The 17,694-nt window shown below is 35.3% G+C and overlaps 1 protein-coding gene and 1 non-coding gene across 2 annotated transcripts in view; both read right to left on the minus strand.

Moving 5' to 3' along the window:
* Nucleotides 1–17,211, minus strand: part of CSMD3 (CUB and Sushi multiple domains 3) — a 1,056,828-nt gene extending 1,039,617 nt beyond the window's left edge. Inside the window, exons 1-2 of the mRNA XM_077163312.1 lie at nucleotides 17,208–17,211; nucleotides 16,889–17,111 (exon numbers count right to left, since the gene is read on the minus strand). Coding sequence (XP_077019427.1) covers nucleotides 16,889–17,111; nucleotides 17,208–17,211 — 227 coding nt within the window. The remainder of the gene's footprint in view (nucleotides 1–16,888; nucleotides 17,112–17,207) is intronic.
* LOC143689316 (18S ribosomal RNA) lies at nucleotides 9,171–10,129 on the minus strand. Its single transcript, XR_013178757.1, has one exon. It is a non-coding gene; the product is annotated as an 18S ribosomal RNA (ribosomal RNA).
* Nucleotides 17,212–17,694: the final 483 nt, after the last annotated feature.

The raw sequence follows: 17,694 nt of genomic DNA on the forward strand, positions 1-17,694 counted from the left end.
ATAAAGAGCTAAATTTATTCAGTGAATTTAGCCATGGTAATAAGGAATATTATATGACCTTATCCAAGAATATATAAATCGGTTATTCGAACAATAATTTATTTAATAGTTATTTAAAACAAAGTAAAAAAAACATGAAGGAGAAAAAGTAATGTTATCATACAAATGGGAGAAAAAATAAGATAGGGGATTTTTGCAGCTAAATTTAGATGATTAAGTAATCATTAAAAAAAATCTACTTGAGGGCGGTGTGAAAGTGACTCAGTGAAAGAATTTTCACCGGCCATGCTGGAGACCCATGTTCGATTTCCGGTGCCTGCCCATGTTAAAAAAAAAAAAAAATACTTGAAATGTGCTTAATAGTAACTGTTTCCAGAGGCAGCCAGGTGGGACACATAATTTTATGAGTTGTCATGTCTAGGAATCCCTAAAATGTAAGCAATGTAAATTTTTCTTCACTGTAAACCTATGCAAAGAAAAATGAACTCAAACTCCTTCACATCTTCAAGACAGATCATATTCCTAAATGCAGAGACTAAAATGATAAGGTTTCTAGAAGAAAATACAGAAGAATATCTTTCCATCTTTGAGACCAGCAAGTATCTATAAGACAGGATACAGAAATCGCTAATGATAGAAGAAAATATTGGATTCCATCAATTTTTTTTTTTTAATTCTGCTCAACAAGATAGTGTAAAAATGAGGGCGGGCCATGGCGACTCAGCAGGCAGAGTTCTCACCTGCCATGCCAGAGACCCGGGTTTGATTCCCAGTGTCTGCCCATGCAAAAAAATGAAAAAAAGCAAGTCAGATTGAAAGAAAATTGTTTCACCATATAAATTTGTCAAAAGAATGATATTAAAGTTACACTAAGATTCCTATGACTCAAAATTTAAAAAAACAAACCAAATATACTAATAAAGTAGGCAAATGATTTGAAAAAACACTTCATAAAGTCATATAAACAAACGACCAATAGGCAAAAAAAAGTGTTCAATATTATCAGACATTACATAATTGCAAAATAAACCACAATGAAATTCAACAAATATCCTTTAGAATGGCTAAAACTAAGGAGACTGACAAAATCAAATGTTATCAAAGTTGTGGAACAACCAAAACTTTCATGAAATACTGTTGGAGTATAAAATGGGGCAATCACTTTGAAATCTGTTTGGCAATTTGTTATGAAATTGAACACATACCTTCCACAATTCCATGCCTAGATATCTATCCAATACAAATGAAAATACATCCACAAAAAGACTTTCCCATTAATGGTCATTGCAATTTTTCTCAGAATAGCCCCACAGTCAAAATAACTTAGATGCTCATTAACAGGAGAATAGACCAATAATTCATGAAATGTTAGTCGGCAACAAAAAGGAGAAAACCATTGGCACAAACAATAACACGGGTGAACCAAAAAAGATTATGCTGAATGAAAAAGAGAAAAAGGTCAGAAACAAAATAGTACATATTGTAGCACTCAATTTATAGGAACGTTTTGAAGGGGTGAAAGCACGAGGTAATACAGTGTTTGCTTGGAGAGGCACAGGAAGTATCTGGCATGAAATATAGTAGAACTGACAAGAGGTGATGAATGTGTTCATGTATCAATAGGGGTATGGCAAACAAGTTTATGTACATTTCATCAAAACATACTGAATTTTATACTAAAGATTAGACAGTGAATTATATATAATTTATGTCTCAATATTAAAATTAAGTTTTACTTTTTTTTTTCACACGGGCAGGCTCTGGAAATCGAACCCGGGTCTCCAGTATGGCAGGCGAGAACTCTGCTACTGAGCCACCATGGCCTGCCCAAAAGTTTCACTTTTAAACTGTAGTTATTAACGTCAGCAATTCAAAGTACTCTTGAAAGATTTCCATCTGAATTGGCAATGAGAAAAAGATATCCATGTGTAAATATGTTTACTTTTTAAAAATGTGCCCCTATTGATTTAGGGCCATTGATTGAAGCATAAAGTAAATATTAATTTTAGAAAAATTAAAATAATCTTGGCATACTTATTTATCATATTATGTAACTTTAAAATACTTTTATACTTCAAAATTCTTTTTCATTTATTATTTGATAAAGTATGATAAACTTAGATTGTGAATTTTTAAAGTTCAAAAAATAAAGTTTATATAACAAGTTTGATTCATTGGAAGGTTTAAATGATTGAGAGGAGAAATAGGTAGGCAATGCTCATTTTTACATTGTGTTCATCTCTTTCAGTTTGGAGCTTAGACTGTAAATCATTAAATAATAAATTTTAAAAATATTCTTTAAATTTATGAGAGCTCTAAAGGAATCAGAATACTAGATTTTTTAATGCCACTTGATATTCAATGTAAAAACCCAGAAATCAAAGTCTAGCACAAAAGGGGAAAATATATCCTCAAATCCCATCACCATGAAACAACTACAGTTTTTTTTAGTAAATCCTTCAGTTCATAAACATACACACACATGTAAACACACACACACATGTAAACACACAAGCTATTTTATTATATTTTCATACAGAGTTTTGATTCTGCTCTTAATTTCTAGCTATTTATATATCTTGAACCCTTTTCCATACACTTAAAAATTTCTTTTTTAAAACTTTGTTTCTAATTGCTGCATTGTTCTGTTGACTATCAACCAATCTCTATCATTGTATATTCATAATTTTGTAATTCATAAAACACAACAGGAAAAAAAATCTATACCTAATTGGAAATGTGGAGATTTCTAAAGCTTTTTTTATTAAAACCTGGAAATAACTTGCTTTGCTTTATAGCAATACATTTTAAGTGTTTTTGTTACCTAAATCCACAAATCTTTACATATATCTTTAGACAGCATTTACAATTTTTTAGGGATTGGACAATTATATATTTGAAAAGTGTTTCATTGCTTCAGTTTGTTTTCTTCTGATAGCTAATTAGATTTATTTTTCCTAGTATTTTATTATATATAAGTATTTTAGCATTTCAACTTTTGTGAACTACCTGTTCATATTTTGGCACATTTGTATTCATATGACTATAATTTTCATATTGCATTCTAAGGTTACTGACATTCAGCACTTCAAGCTTGTTTTTAAACATCTCACAAATAATTTTGCTTGATTACTTAATTTTTATTTAGTTCGAGTACATTTGAATATAGACTTTTTTTCATAGAATCACGCCTTATAATCACTTTCTTTAAATTTTTTTTTATCATGTTTTACAGTATGATAGGAAATATCTCTCAGGTTTCCCATAATATCTTCTGTGGTTTAGCTTTCTTTTATTTGTCTGAATTCATAGAGGTTTTGTTTTGAGTGCCCTCTACTCTTCCATCAACAAGTACCTCAATCCTTAATTTTAAAACACATTTCTATCTTGTACTTTACATTCTGTATTCTTACAGTTAAGCAGTTTCCTATTATTTTCATGTGCTACTCTTGCTGTTGAACAATAGTATCTTTTTTAAAAGTAATCCAAATAAAGTGCAAGTTTTGAAGGAAATCTCACTACTAAGCAAAGAATGAAAAGCTTTACAGCATTTAGTCATTTTGCCCATGAGTATAGTGTGGCTCTGCATTTACTCACCAGATGTCTTGCCAATAACCAAATTGTAAATTTTTTTATCATAATTTTTGTGTAATACTTTGTAATTGTATTAATATGTTACTAAGTTTATTATTTGTCATATAATTTATCTAATGACTATTCAAAATGATTGTTGATGAGAAATTAAAAAACTATTTTTATGTAATTGAGTTAAAACTGATCAACACACTAAATTTTCTTTTATAGTTCTACAGATTTTGAGTAAATTCTCTAAGATATTCTAGGTATACGTACACACAATTTGTAATTAATTAAAATCTGATACATTTTTGAACATTGAGAACACATATTTCTGTTTGTCTATAATTATTTTGTTGATAACTGATGATGTTTAAGTGAAAATAATGATATCTCATACTTCCTTGATTTCTCTCTAAATTTAATAGCATGGAAATTATAATTATATTGTTCTCAAGCCTATATAAATTAAACCAACCATCTGTAGCACCCTTTTAAGGAATATCTAAAGTTAGCCATGAGGCCTAATATCAAATTTATGGGTATTATTTAGTTTAAAATATTAAAAGATATTCTATATTCTTTATCATATTTGGAATTATATTTCTAGTTTTATTGTAGGAATGTTATCAAGAATATAGGTCAGAGTTTTCATATGGCCTCCTGGTATTTATCAAACTAACTTTATTTTTCTATGATGTGGCGAATAATGATATATATCTTATTTTTAATCCATCCTTATGTTCCTATAGTGTGGATGCATTATTCTTTTCTTTATAATTAATGCATATTGGCATGTGAATACCTTTTAAGGAGCTGATATCAGCACATCAAAATTATATTGATTTGATGCCCTCAGGAAACAAAAACTTTTATACTGTATAGCTATTTCAGTTTCCTCCATGATTTTTATTTCTCTACTCCCTTTAAATATAATTAATTCACATTTCCCTGTGAAATAACCTGTTTTTAAAATGTAATGGCATAGAGCTGTACATAAGGCTTTGCAGATTATATAACTCTCGTTGTTCATCCATACCTACTTCTCCCACACAATCCCTTTCATTAGTAAATGGCAACTTTTGACTGGCACTATTGCCAGGGTCAATTCTCTACAGGTCGGCAAAAGCAATCCTATGTCATAACAGGGTCAGAGTTGGTGGGAATCAAATATAAGTGCCCCCTCTCGTGGGAGAAATAGCAAAAGGACCCCTTTAATGAATGACTAGCACAGGCTGGAATGCTTGACCCGAAGACTGGCAACTTTGTGCACTGTGCAATATTCACTTTCTTGGCATATGGCTCAGGTTCTGTCATATTACATTTCTGCTCAAAATCCTACAATGGGACTTCTGGGAAAATGGTAGAATAGGGTAGACTGAGTTCACCCCTGCTTCCTGGAACACCTAAAGAAGTGACAGAAAAATGACAACATCAGCAGTTCCAGTGTGCGAGTGACCAAAGTGGGTCTTCTGCACTGTATAGGGAAGTCCTGGATGAAAAAGAAGAGGAAGTGGGATGGAGAGAATGTGGTGAGTGCGCTCGGTCCTGACCCCACCACGGGTAAGCAGCAGTGTGCAGGAAGAAGTGGGTTCCAAAGGAGCGGGACAAGCCTCTGCAGCTAGCTTGGGAGATTTTCCCTCTCAGCTCCACACCTGGAAGCTTCCATGGGGAACCCAGAGCCAGCAGCCATGGTTTGCCTGGACACAGAGATTTTCCTGCCAGTGCTCAAAGCCTGTTCCTGACTCCTGTGACACGTCACCGTGGGTGCCTGGCTTTTAGCAAAGACTAAAAGGTCCTCCTTTTGAGAGGAGTGGGAGACACAGAGTAGAGTCAGTCTAACAATTAGCTTCTGAAAGAGTATTGTTGGGTCCTGCTCCCACTTCCCCTTCCCCACAGAGGGTTGGAGCCCACAGGCACACATGGGTAGAGACGCACAATTAATAAAGTGAGCTGAGCCAGGCCACATCACCAGGCTTTTCTGACTTGGCTGAGGGCAGGGTCAGTTCCACAGCTCAAGGTCCCAAGTGGGAGTCTGGCAACCACCACAGATCCATAGGGTCCATAAGCGGATTCTATGCCGACGGCCCCCAGGCCCGGGGTTGGCAGATTTCAAGGTGCACCGAGATCTTGGATGGAACTGCACCAGGTCCCCATTCTGCTCAGCTGCCTGCTGCAGGTGGGGAGAGGTGGTCCTGAGAGAAAGAGGTGGCCCAAGACCACCATCTGCTGGGAATATGTGGAAAATGCAGTCTGGGAAACTGCCTGTCTGCCCAGCTTTCAACAAATCTTCAAGTAGCGTTGCATCTCCTGTGTGAAATCTGGGCCTTGATTTGGTGGGGAATTATTTACAAACCAAGAGCAAAAGGAGACCTTCAACACAAAGCCAAAGAAATGTAAAACTTTAGAGGAGCAAGGGAAATCAACTTACAAAATAACTTTATCAAGATATTCAAATGCCTCAAAGCCAACAGAAAATCACAAACCACATGAAGATGCAGGCAGATATGGTGCAGTCAAATGACCAAATTAAAACCCCAGAGGAGATAAAAAATTAGGAATAACTGATCAAAGACATTCATACCAATTACCTACATAAATTCATTGGGCTGTCTTATGATGTGAAGGATATCAGGAAGATACTATAAGAGCAAAAAGAACAGTTTGAAAAGATAAATAGAAAACCAGTGCTCTCACAGAACTGGAAGATACTGTAAGCTAAATTAAAAATATACTAGGGACACATAACAGCAGATATGAAGAGGCAGAAGAAAGAATAAGCAAACCAGAGTCAGGACAACCGAATTCCAATGCACAAAAGCACCGATCACAAAAAGATGGAAAAATTGGAATTGAAACTCAGGTTGTTGATAGACAATATGAAGTAAGTAAATATAAGAATCATCAGTATCCCAGAAGGAGAAGAGAAGAGTAAAGGGCACAAAAGATTAGTTGAGGATACAACAGGGGAAATTTTCCAAACCTTTATAAAGGACATAAATATGCAAATCAAAGAAACCCAACAAACACCAAATAGAATAAATCCAAATAAGCTTACTCCAAGACATATACTAATCAGACTCTCAATGCTGAAGAGAAGCAGAAAGTCCTGAAAATGGCAGGAGAAAAGTGATTTACTAATACAAGGGAAGTCACATAAGTATAAGTTCAGACCAGTCAGCAGGCACCATGGAGGGGAGGAGGCAGTGGTATGATATATTTAAGATTCTGAAGGAGGAAGACTTACAACCAAGAATTCCTTATCTAGCAAAGTTGACCTTCAAAATTGAGGGAGAGATTAAAATGTTCATAGACAAACGAATGCTGAGAGAATTTGTTAACAAGGGAACTGCCCTACATGAAGTACTAAAGGGAGTCTTGTCAGCTGAAAAAAAAAGAAGGGAGAGCAAAGTCTGGAGGAATGCACAGAATGGAAAAGTATCAGTAATAGCAACTTAAAGGATAAAAAGACAGAGAGGGAGGGCAGGACACAGAATTCTCACCTGCCATGCTTAACAGTAATAACTTTGAAGGTTAGCAGACTAGACTCAACAATTAAAAGATACAGATTGGCAAAATGGATTGAGAACTTTGGTCCATCTATATGCTTCTTACAAGAGACTCACCTTAAACCCAAGCTTACGAATATATTGAAAGTGAAAAGATGGAAAAAACTGTTCCGTATAAGCTGAAACCAGAAGAAGGCAGGAGTAGCTATACTGATATTAGACAAAATAGACTTTAAATGTAAAGAAAAATAGGCTATAATTCATATTTCATTACATAAATCATGGATATATTATATATCTCTAAATAGGTAAGAACTCTTGCCTGCTGAGCCACCATGGCCCACCCTGTTTCCTGTGCTTTTGAATTAGTGCTTAGTGGTAGAAAATTTTGATTTCTGTGTTGCCTAAAAATGTTCTTAAAATTTTGTGCTAAAATGTTAATGTTATAAGAGGTCATTTGATATATACCATTATGTATTTAATATTGAATGGATTTTCTAGATATCAAAATAACTATCCTTTTTATAGGCATCAGTGTAATTCAAGATGATATAGTTTTTGTGGGCATTACTACACTGTGACTGTCACCTTATATTATAATAACTGCCTCATCTTTTTTATTACAATTCCAACTATAGGAATAGTTTATCTTGAAGATTAATCATATAAATGAATGAATAAGAATATTTGGAAATTATGACTAAATTTATCTGTTAGCTGATACTCAACTTTCTCCATGCCAGTTTCCAAAACTGAAATGGAAAATGAAATGCTCTTTTCCCAAAACGATCAATTGATGATGAGTTACTAACTTGACTTGTTAGGTCTGGTTATAAATCATTCGGAGGATTTCTTTTACTCCGAGGTCACCCCAACCGAAATTTTTAGCCCAGTTTATTATATGTTGGCCCTGAGGGGCTAATTGGACATAGTTGGGCCAGTAATTTAAGCTCCACAGGGTCTTCTCGTCTTATATTATTATCCCCGCCTCTTCACGGGAAGGTCAATTTCACTGATTGGAAACAAGAGACAGTAAAACCCTCGTCAAGCCTTTCATACTAGTCCCTAATTAAGGAACAAATGATTATGCTACCTTTGCACGGTCAGAATACCGCGGCCGTTAAACGCATGTCACTGGGCAGGCAGTGCCTCTAATAATTGTAATTCTAGAGGTGATGTTTTTGGTAAACAGGCGGGGTTTGTGTTTGCCGAGTTCCTTTTGTTTCTTTTAATCTTTCCATTACGCACTCCTGTGTTGGGCTAACAATTGGTGTAACTATAGAATATTTTGTGTGTGAGCTTAGTTTAGTTGTTAACTATCAGTGAGTTATTCGGTCTGATATAAACTTGTGCGTGGAGAAAGGTATTCTTGTTACTCATATCAACATTATCTCTTCTATTAAGATAGATTGGTCCAGTAGTATATTAGGAGTTGTTAGTATTTAGTGGTATTTGTAGAGCTTATTGTTGAGCTTGAACGCTTTCTTTATTGATGGCTGCTTTTAAGCCTACTATGGAAGTATATCGTTGGAACTCTCTAATTAAGGTTTTCCTGTATCAATAGGGCTGTACCCCTATTGATTATATCTAAAACTTACATTTAGACTAGTCATTTGTTCTTTTAGGGTAAGTTTTAAGTTGAACTTATATTCGTCTCTTGGACAACCAGCTATCACCAGGCTCGATTGGCTTTTCACCGCTACCTATCGATCATTTCACTATTTTGCCACATAGATGAATTAGTCCTGTTTGACTGTCTATAGGTAGATCGTCTGGATTCGGGGTATCTTACTTAAGTTCTCTTTGCAAGTTATATTCTAGTTGACTCATTATGCAAAAGGTAAAAGGGCTGATCTTTGCTGTCTTGTACTGTTAATAATTCTTTCATCTTTCCCTTACGGTACTATCTCTATAGCTCCTATGATATAATTTCTGTCTCTGATACTTTTACTGTTGGTGAATGTTTTAATTTAGGTGTTAAGTGAATTTTTATTATAATGTGTTTGGGCTAGGTTTGGTTCAAAGTGGTCTAATAAGTGAAATCTTCTGGGTGTAAGCCAGGTGCTTTTGTTTAAGCTACACTTTGGTTACTCCAAGCACACTTTCCAGTATGCTTACCTTGTTACGACTTATCTCCTCTAAAATCAGGTGTTTGCTAACATGGATAGCAGCCTTAGTATTGCTTGATTGAGGAGGGTGACGGGCGGTGTGTGCGTGTTTCATGGCCTTGTTCAGTCAAGCACTCTATTTTCGACTTACTGCTAAATCCTCCTTCAGACTTCGCTTTCACAAAGACCTTCGTGTTCTCTATAATTAGGGAATGTAGCCCATTTCTTCCCACCTCATTGGCTACACCTTGACCTAACGTTTTTATGGCTATAGTTGTGCTTACTGTGGCTCCTTTTTAGGGTTTGCTAGAGATGGCGGTATATAGGCTGTATTAGCAAGAGGTGGTGAGGTTTATCGGGGTTTATCGATTATAGAACAGGCTCCTCTAGGTGGATATGAAGCACCGCCAAGTCCTTTGAGTTTTTAGCTGTTGCTAGTAGTACTCTGGCGAATATTCTTGTTGTTGGAATATTTGTGTTTACGGCTAGGCATAGTGGGGTATCTAATCCCAGTTTGGGCCCTAGCTGTCGTGTGTTCGGATGTGCTAAAGTCACTTTCGTTGTTGATCTTGTTTATACTGGTGCTTTTTACGGCTTAGTAGCAATTTGACTTTATTTGTGTATAATGTCCTAAACACTCTTTACGCCGAAGGTTATTGATTTGGGTTAATCGTATGACCGCGGTTGCTGGCACGAAATTTACCAACCCTATATTAGTATGACTTAGTCAAACTTTCGTTAATTGCTTAATTCTTATCACTGCTGTGTCCCGTGGGGGTGTGGTTTAGCAAGGTGTTTTGAGCTGCTGTATTTTGCGCGCTTGATACCTGCTCCTTTTGATCCTGTCTTGATCTAGAGGGCATCCTCACTGGGCCGTGGAGGCTTGCATGTGTAATTCTACTAAAAATCAATAAAAAGGCCGGGACCAAGGCTTTGTGTTTATGGAGTACGTAGTACTCATCTAGGCATTTTCAGTGCCTTGCTTTAAAATTAAGCGACATGAACTGTTGTTGTCCTGTTGTTAGGACATAGGCTTTTTCTATACTAAAAAGTGCCAAAAGCTTGAGTGCTATGTCAGTATTGGCAAAAATTTTATTCGACCAATAAATTGAAAAAATGTAAATGTAAGAAAATGCAAAAATGTAAATATAAAAGATAAGGAAGGACACTACATAGTAGTAAAAGGGAGAATTCACTAAGAATTTGGCTATGGCTATGTCAGGATTTGTTTATATCTTTTGTGGCAACTCTTTTTTGAAAATTATTTTTATTGAGAAATATCCACACAAGTACTGTGGTAACTCTTGCAATGACCTTTACACCTCAATCTTTTGTCCTTTTTCCATCCCACTTTCCTTAATAACGTAATCAAAAATATTTTTCCTTTAACATTATGCATAATGCAAATCACTTGCTCTTTAAAATGTATGTTTTTAATTCATTTATCTATACTTAAATCCTTTATCACCAACACAAAATATGTTATTTAAAGTAGCTTGGTTATACGTAATTTTAAACTACAGTGAATGTTCAAAATATGATATTTTTTAATATATTCTTTCTTTTAAAGGTGAACTTCCTTCAGCTATGTAGCAAAATTAATTTTTCAAAGGCAACCCTATACATCATTTTTATACCTGTGATGTTTCCCCTGTCTTTGCATTTTCAGGCAGCAGAGGACTGATTTTAGATGTCTCTGATTATATACTTGAAAATGTTAAGTGAACTAGTTCCTCGACTCACCCTCATATCTAGCCTTTGTAACTGTAGATAAGATATGTTCATTTATCTTTCAAAACTGTATATTTACTTCTTTACTCTGTGCTGCATTTATTTCTTGTGAAAAAGATTTACATCTTCTTTCATATCCATCCCACCTAGCAGGGATTATTCAATGCTTGGGGAATAGTCATAGTACCTTGACACAGTTGGAAGGATATGTGAAGTGTTTTTTTATTTGTCTTATTGTGCTTCCTATACCTTCTTTTTTTCGGTCATGGGCAGGTACTGGGAATTGAATCCGGGTCTCCAGCATTTGAAAATACCATTTGCTTTTATTAATTTATATATTTTTAATTTTATCAAATATTGCTAAGAAAAATAGGCTATAATTCATATTTCATTACATAAATCATGGATATATTATATATCTCTAAATAGGTAAGAACTCTTGCCTGCTGAGCCACCATGGCCCACCCTGTTTCCTGTGCTTTTGAATTAGTGCTTAGTGGTAGAAAATTTTGATTTCTGTGTTGCCTAAAAATGTTCTTAAAATTTTGTGCTAAAATGTTAATGTTATAAGAGGTCATTTGATATATACCATTATGTATTTAATATTGAATGGATTTTCTAGATATCAAAATAACTATCCTTTTTATAGGCATCAGTGTAATTCAAGATGATATAGTTTTTGTGGGCATTACTACACTGTGACTGTCACCTTATATTATAATAACTGCCTCATCTTTTTTATTACAATTCCAACTATAGGAATAGTTTATCTTGAAGATTAATCATATAAATGAATGAATAAGAATATTTGGAAATTATGACTAAATTTATCTGTTAGCTGATACTCAACTTTCTCCATGCCAGTTTCCAAAACTGAAATGGAAAATGAAATGCTCTTTTCCCAAAACGATTTTCAGCAAGGGGTGTCCAAGTGAGGTGGTTTGGCTAATGTTATAGGAGAAGAATACCTCTAAGAACTTCTGAGAAAACTTCTGCTTTCTTAACTGATTGTATATTATTAGAATTCTTGATATGTGAGGGAAAAAAATCCATTTTTATTAAGCTACTATGAGTCAATTTTTCAGTTACCACTAAACGTATCCTAAGTGGTGTTCCATTTGATATATTTTGTCTTTTCTAAAAGATAGACATTTTGTCCCCAGTTTTGCTAAAATTATGCTCCTCTGAATAAACGTATATATTTTTTCTTATACAGAGTACTAAACATAACCAAGAAAGGAATTCTCTGATAGTGCCTGGTAAGCATCACATTTAGACATCAATAACAATTGAATCAAAGACTGCCAAAAAATGTTTACAGGAACATAAGCAAGATCATCAATAATTAACATTTTAGACAATAGCTTTAAAACACTGAAAATGTTGTCACATAAACCAGTGTTTGTCTATTTGCAGAAGGGAGAATGACAACACCTACACGCCATCTTTCCAGCACTATAGCAAGGCAACTATAGCCAACTATTTTTTAAAATTCTGTTGGCGCTTATAGAAAACAAAGATGCAAGTATCGATTCCTGGGAGAAAGAGGACAGAAGTCAGACCATAGGATTTACATTAAGTGAGAATGTGATCCAGTGTGAGAGAAACAAAAAGCAAGAAAACAGTGAGTCAAAAGAGAAAGACACACAAATGAATCAAATTCTGGCAGCAGCAGTTTCTACTACTAATCGAACAACAGGCTTTCTATATAAACACAGTCTGGAAGGCTATAGGTTACACGTGGATTATTTTTTCCAGTTTTGCTAACTAAACCAGCTATAACGTTAGCAACAGTACCTCTTTAAACACAAAGACCAAGAGATGCCTAAACAACAAAGTTGAGCAAGAAGCTATCGAACACATGCTAGAATATAGTTCACAGAAAATACCAAGGCAAATGTTGTAGTTTATATTTATGACTATATATTATAAAGTGTGTATGTTTGAAAATACCATTTGCTTTTATTAATTTATGTTCTTTTAATTTTATCAAATATTGCTAAGAAAAATAGGCTATAATTCATATTTCATTACATAAATCATGGATATATTATATATCTCTAAATAGTTAAGAACTGGAGCTCTGAGCTCAGTCAAATATGGGGTGCAGTGATAGTCCTGGTGCTTACTGCTTTCTTAGAAATTCTCAGTAAATAAGTGTAAAGCATAAAAAGAGAAAAATAAAAATCCGGCCTGTAATCAATCTACTGAACTATTTTTTGCAAAGCCCGTGGTTGGAAACAAGAAGTCAGGCATTTTTACCTGTTACTGTGACTTGAAATAGTCCAAATGCTTTCTAACCTAATCTCACCCTCATGCAGTGCTTTCATACACATTTCATCCTCAGATCTTCCTGAGAGCTCAGTTTGATGCACAGAACTGCCCTTGTTATTACCTTCTAACAGTCTAAGCACAAAGAGATGGCAGTGACTTGCTCAAAGTCAAACAGCTTGTGAGTAACAAAGCTAACATTATAAAGCAACTCTTACCTCCTTATCCAGCCTTCTCCTCACTGTTTTAGATTGCTAGGCTGCTGAAATATAACAGAAATGTATTTACAGTAGGGATTTATTATCTTAGAGTTAGATTAGAAGCTTACAGTTCTGAGGCTGTGAAAATGTCCACATGCAGGCATCATCAGGTAGTGCTTTCTTCCTGATGACTAACTGCAGGTGCCTTGCCTGAACTCCTCTGTCATGTGGCAAGGCACACAGCAGCACCTGTTTGTCTTGTCCTCTCCTCCATGTTTCATTGCTTTCACTTTTTTGGCTTCCATGGATTTCTCTCTGTTTATGTGGCTTTTTTCGCATCTGAATTTCATTGTGTTATAAAGGACTCCACTAAAAGCATTAAGACCCACCCTGAATGTGGTAGGCCACATCTAAACTTAAGATCCTCCTCACCAAATGATCCTGGTCACAATGGATCCACACCCACAGGAATAAAGTAATTTCGAAATGAACTTTCCTGGGGTCCATACAGCTTCAACCTAACACACTTCACCTTCTGGATCCCCCAAAGCCATGTTTTTTCCATATGTAAAATACAGTCATTCCACCACAATATTCTTAAAGCCTTATATCATTTCAGTAGCATTATGAAGTACAAAGTCTCACCAAAGTCAGTTAAGACGTGTTGGCTGACCTGGGGCACAATTCCCCTCAATCTCTAGAGCTGTGGAGCATGGAGGACCAGTTATCTCCTTCTAATATACAAAGGATGGATAGTCATAGACTAAATATTCCCATTGCCTTAGGGAGAAATTGGGAGGAAAACAGGGATCACAAACAATTCCAAACACTGGCATGGAATGCTCCAGTAGATTTCAAGGTATAAGAGTCATCTACAGAAAGATGTTTTGTCCTTGGGGCTTGATTCAGGGGCAGCCCCACCTTTTCCAAGTGCTTGCACAGTGGCCATGCTCTCAGCTTCACCCCCGTCAAACGGCCTAAGGATAGTGGCCAAACTCTAGGCTCCACCCTCCTCAAGCACCAAAATGATGGTCAAGCTTTCTCCTACTCCCAGGCACCTTAGAACCAAGGGATGGTAATCGTCCTTCTGAACAACGGGAGAAGGTCTGCATCTGCAGACTGCAGGGCATACTCATCATTTCCACGTACATGACTGGATCTGTTCTCTGGGCCCAGGAACGATGTCTTCACTCCAGACCCCAGCTTCTATAGTTCTGCCTTTGAAGTAATTTTTCTTTCAGTCTGTCCCTTTTCTGTCCCTTTTATTCCAGGCTGGCAGTGGTCCTGTGCATAAGATCTCACAAAAAAAACAATTGTTGGTTTCTATGCCGTACACAGGGGTGCCAACCATCAGATAATGGGGTTTTCCTCAAATCCTTTCAGGTTAACTGCATTTCCAATCCTGATGCACTGAAATGGCTGGCTCATTCTATGTGCAGTTAATCCTCACATTGAGCACCATTCTCTGGGCACTCATTTTCCAGAAGCTCAGAATTTTCCAAACCATCAGTTTCTGGTTTCTTTATACCCAGGAGTTCAGTTCTTCCATTATCCCTTTCCTCTTGCATTTTACTGTAAACTTCAAGGAGAAGCCAAGCTGCCCTTTCCAATTTAGTTTGAAAACCTCCTCAGCAAAATATTCAAGTTCATTACTTTCAAATTCTGTCTTCCATCTGACATCAGGGCTCAGTTTTTCCAAATTCTTTGTCACTTTAAAGCAAAGGTCACCTTTCTTCCAGTTGGCAATGACACATTCATCATTTCTGTCTCAAGCCTCCCTGGAAGCACTTTTAAAGTCTGTATTTCTACCAATGGCCTCTCCAAAGTAATCTAGGCATTTTCTATCAAGCACTTCACAATTCTTCCAGAATCTTTCCCTTACCCATTTATTAAGACATTCCAACATTCTTGGTATTTGCAATCTCAGCACCCTACTTTGTTCCAAAATCTGTTTTAGTCTGCAGTGCTGCCAAAATATAATATACCAGTAACAGGATGGTTTGCACAATGGGGATTTATGAGCTTGCAAGCTTACAGTTCTCAGGCTGTGAAAATGTCCGGATCCAGGCATCACCAGGCGATGCTCTCTCCCTGAAGACTGGCTGCCAGTGATCCTGAACACGCCTTCCACATGTCAGGGCACATGGCAGCATCTGCTGGTCTCTCCTTCTCTGCTGGGTTTCACTGCTTTCAGCTTCTGACTTCCATGGCTTTCTCTCTGTTACTGTGTTTTGTTTTTTCCTGCCTGATTTCATTCTCTTATAAAGGATTCCACTAAGAGGATTTAAGACCCACCCTGAAGAGGTGGGTCACATTTTAATTTAAGATGATACTCACTGAAAGATCCAACTTACAATGGGACCACACAAACAGGAATGGATTAATATAAGAACATATTTTTCTGGGGGTCCTACAGTTTAAACCATAAAACAGAATATGAATGTTTTTCACAACTGAACGTGGGAAGAAATATACATACCATTTTTTTATTTAAATGAAAATAAGTCAATGCAATAGCTATGGAAGACTGATGAAAATATAAAAACCTAGTATTAAGAATCTATTTCCTGTTGTTCAAGAAAGCACATACATCTTATCAACTATAAGAGAGAATAAAGGATCACAAAATCATAACTTAACCACATCATGTATGTGAAGAGCCTTTAATTCATGCATGCTATCTGCTTAGAAAATTTTAAATTAGGAGTATAAAATAATGCAGTTAAGGAAAATAGATATAAATGTAGGAGAAAATCTGGGATGAGAAATATGTAATGCCTGGTATTTTGAACTTGTTGATAGAATTATAGATGATTTATGCTTAAAAGAGCTTTCCATATGATGGAAAAATTACTTCAAATTTTTAGATAAATTGTTTGCCAGGAAGAAATTCTGAAAAACTGCTTAAAAATACAATCAGGGTACCTGCTAATTCTCATGACTTTTTTTTTTTATCAACTACGAATAAATAAATAATTTCACTTGTATGCATAGAATAGTAATTATACCAGCTTATGACCGAAAAGGCAAACTGTGCAGATATTTAGGTCTTATAAAACTATACACATTTCTGAAATTAAAGTGTTCTACTATCATATAAATATTGATTTAAGTATTTTTACGTATTATTGTATGATAAAATAAGTTTCACACCACTGAAATGCACGCTACTCAAAATGATTTAGCTTCACCAAAATATTGTCCCCATTATAAATGAAGGCTTAAGGTAACTATTTTTAAAGGCAAAAATACTTTTAACCGTTCTTAAGAGGGTCGAATTCAATTTATATTTAATTTTTTGAGAAAATAGTGTTACTGTATTAGTATTATGAAGTCAGAGACACTGAGCTAATTTATTCAGAGGAGAATATATTTCCAAATGAATAATATTTAGAGGGTGAACATGATTTTAATTGCACTACAAATCTTAATCATCCTTACATTTTACCCATAGTATATTTCTCCTCTAGTTTTCCATTCAAAGTACACTAACCTTGTCCTAAAGTTTGTAGGATGAGGATGTCCATCATATAAGGATAAATAGTCGTATTCTTCTTCTAGAGCAAATGACTGGAAGACGATTTGTATCCTATTCCGTTCCTCTGCTATTATTACCCACGTGCAGTTTGCACCATTGGGATATCCATAAGGAAAACCAGGGCTTTCTATAGTGCCATTAAGTCCTTTTAAAGTTCCACCACATGTATAAATAAATCCTGCAACAAAATACAAATAAGCAGATGTTAATTTCATACAAAACAAGAACAATCAGGACACATATTAATTTACAAAATATTTTTTTTTCCCAAAACCCATTTTATGACAGTTTTTTAAATGATAATCTAAGAGTCTGGTAAGTTATCTTAATTAAAGAAAAAAATGACAATTACAAGGTAAAATATAAATAATAAAATACAAGAAGGGTTGTCATTTATTGAAGTAAATAATTGCAAAATATTTCATGAAATCATGCACATATATCTGATTCATTATCTACATGACCCAAGAGATAACCACAATCCTGGAACATGATATCTCCCCTAAAGTTGTTTAGAATCTATTTGTGAAACTCATAAACAACATTGAAAATTTAATGATTTTAATATGTATCTTGGGTTCTCACATAATTATTTCCCCTTTTTCTTGGTAAAGCATGCCATTTATTTTCACTTGGGCATCAATTTCTCTACCAGGTGGCCCACATGCTTTAGGAAAATCTTATCCATCCAGTTTTAGAAGAGGAATATATGGCTCAAACCTCAAAAACTTATATAATTACTTATCTTTGGCCACAGTGGT

The sequence above is a fragment of the Tamandua tetradactyla genome, chromosome 6 (genome assembly GCF_023851605.1).
Source record: "Tamandua tetradactyla isolate mTamTet1 chromosome 6, mTamTet1.pri, whole genome shotgun sequence".
Lineage (NCBI taxonomy): Eukaryota > Metazoa > Chordata > Mammalia > Pilosa > Myrmecophagidae > Tamandua > Tamandua tetradactyla.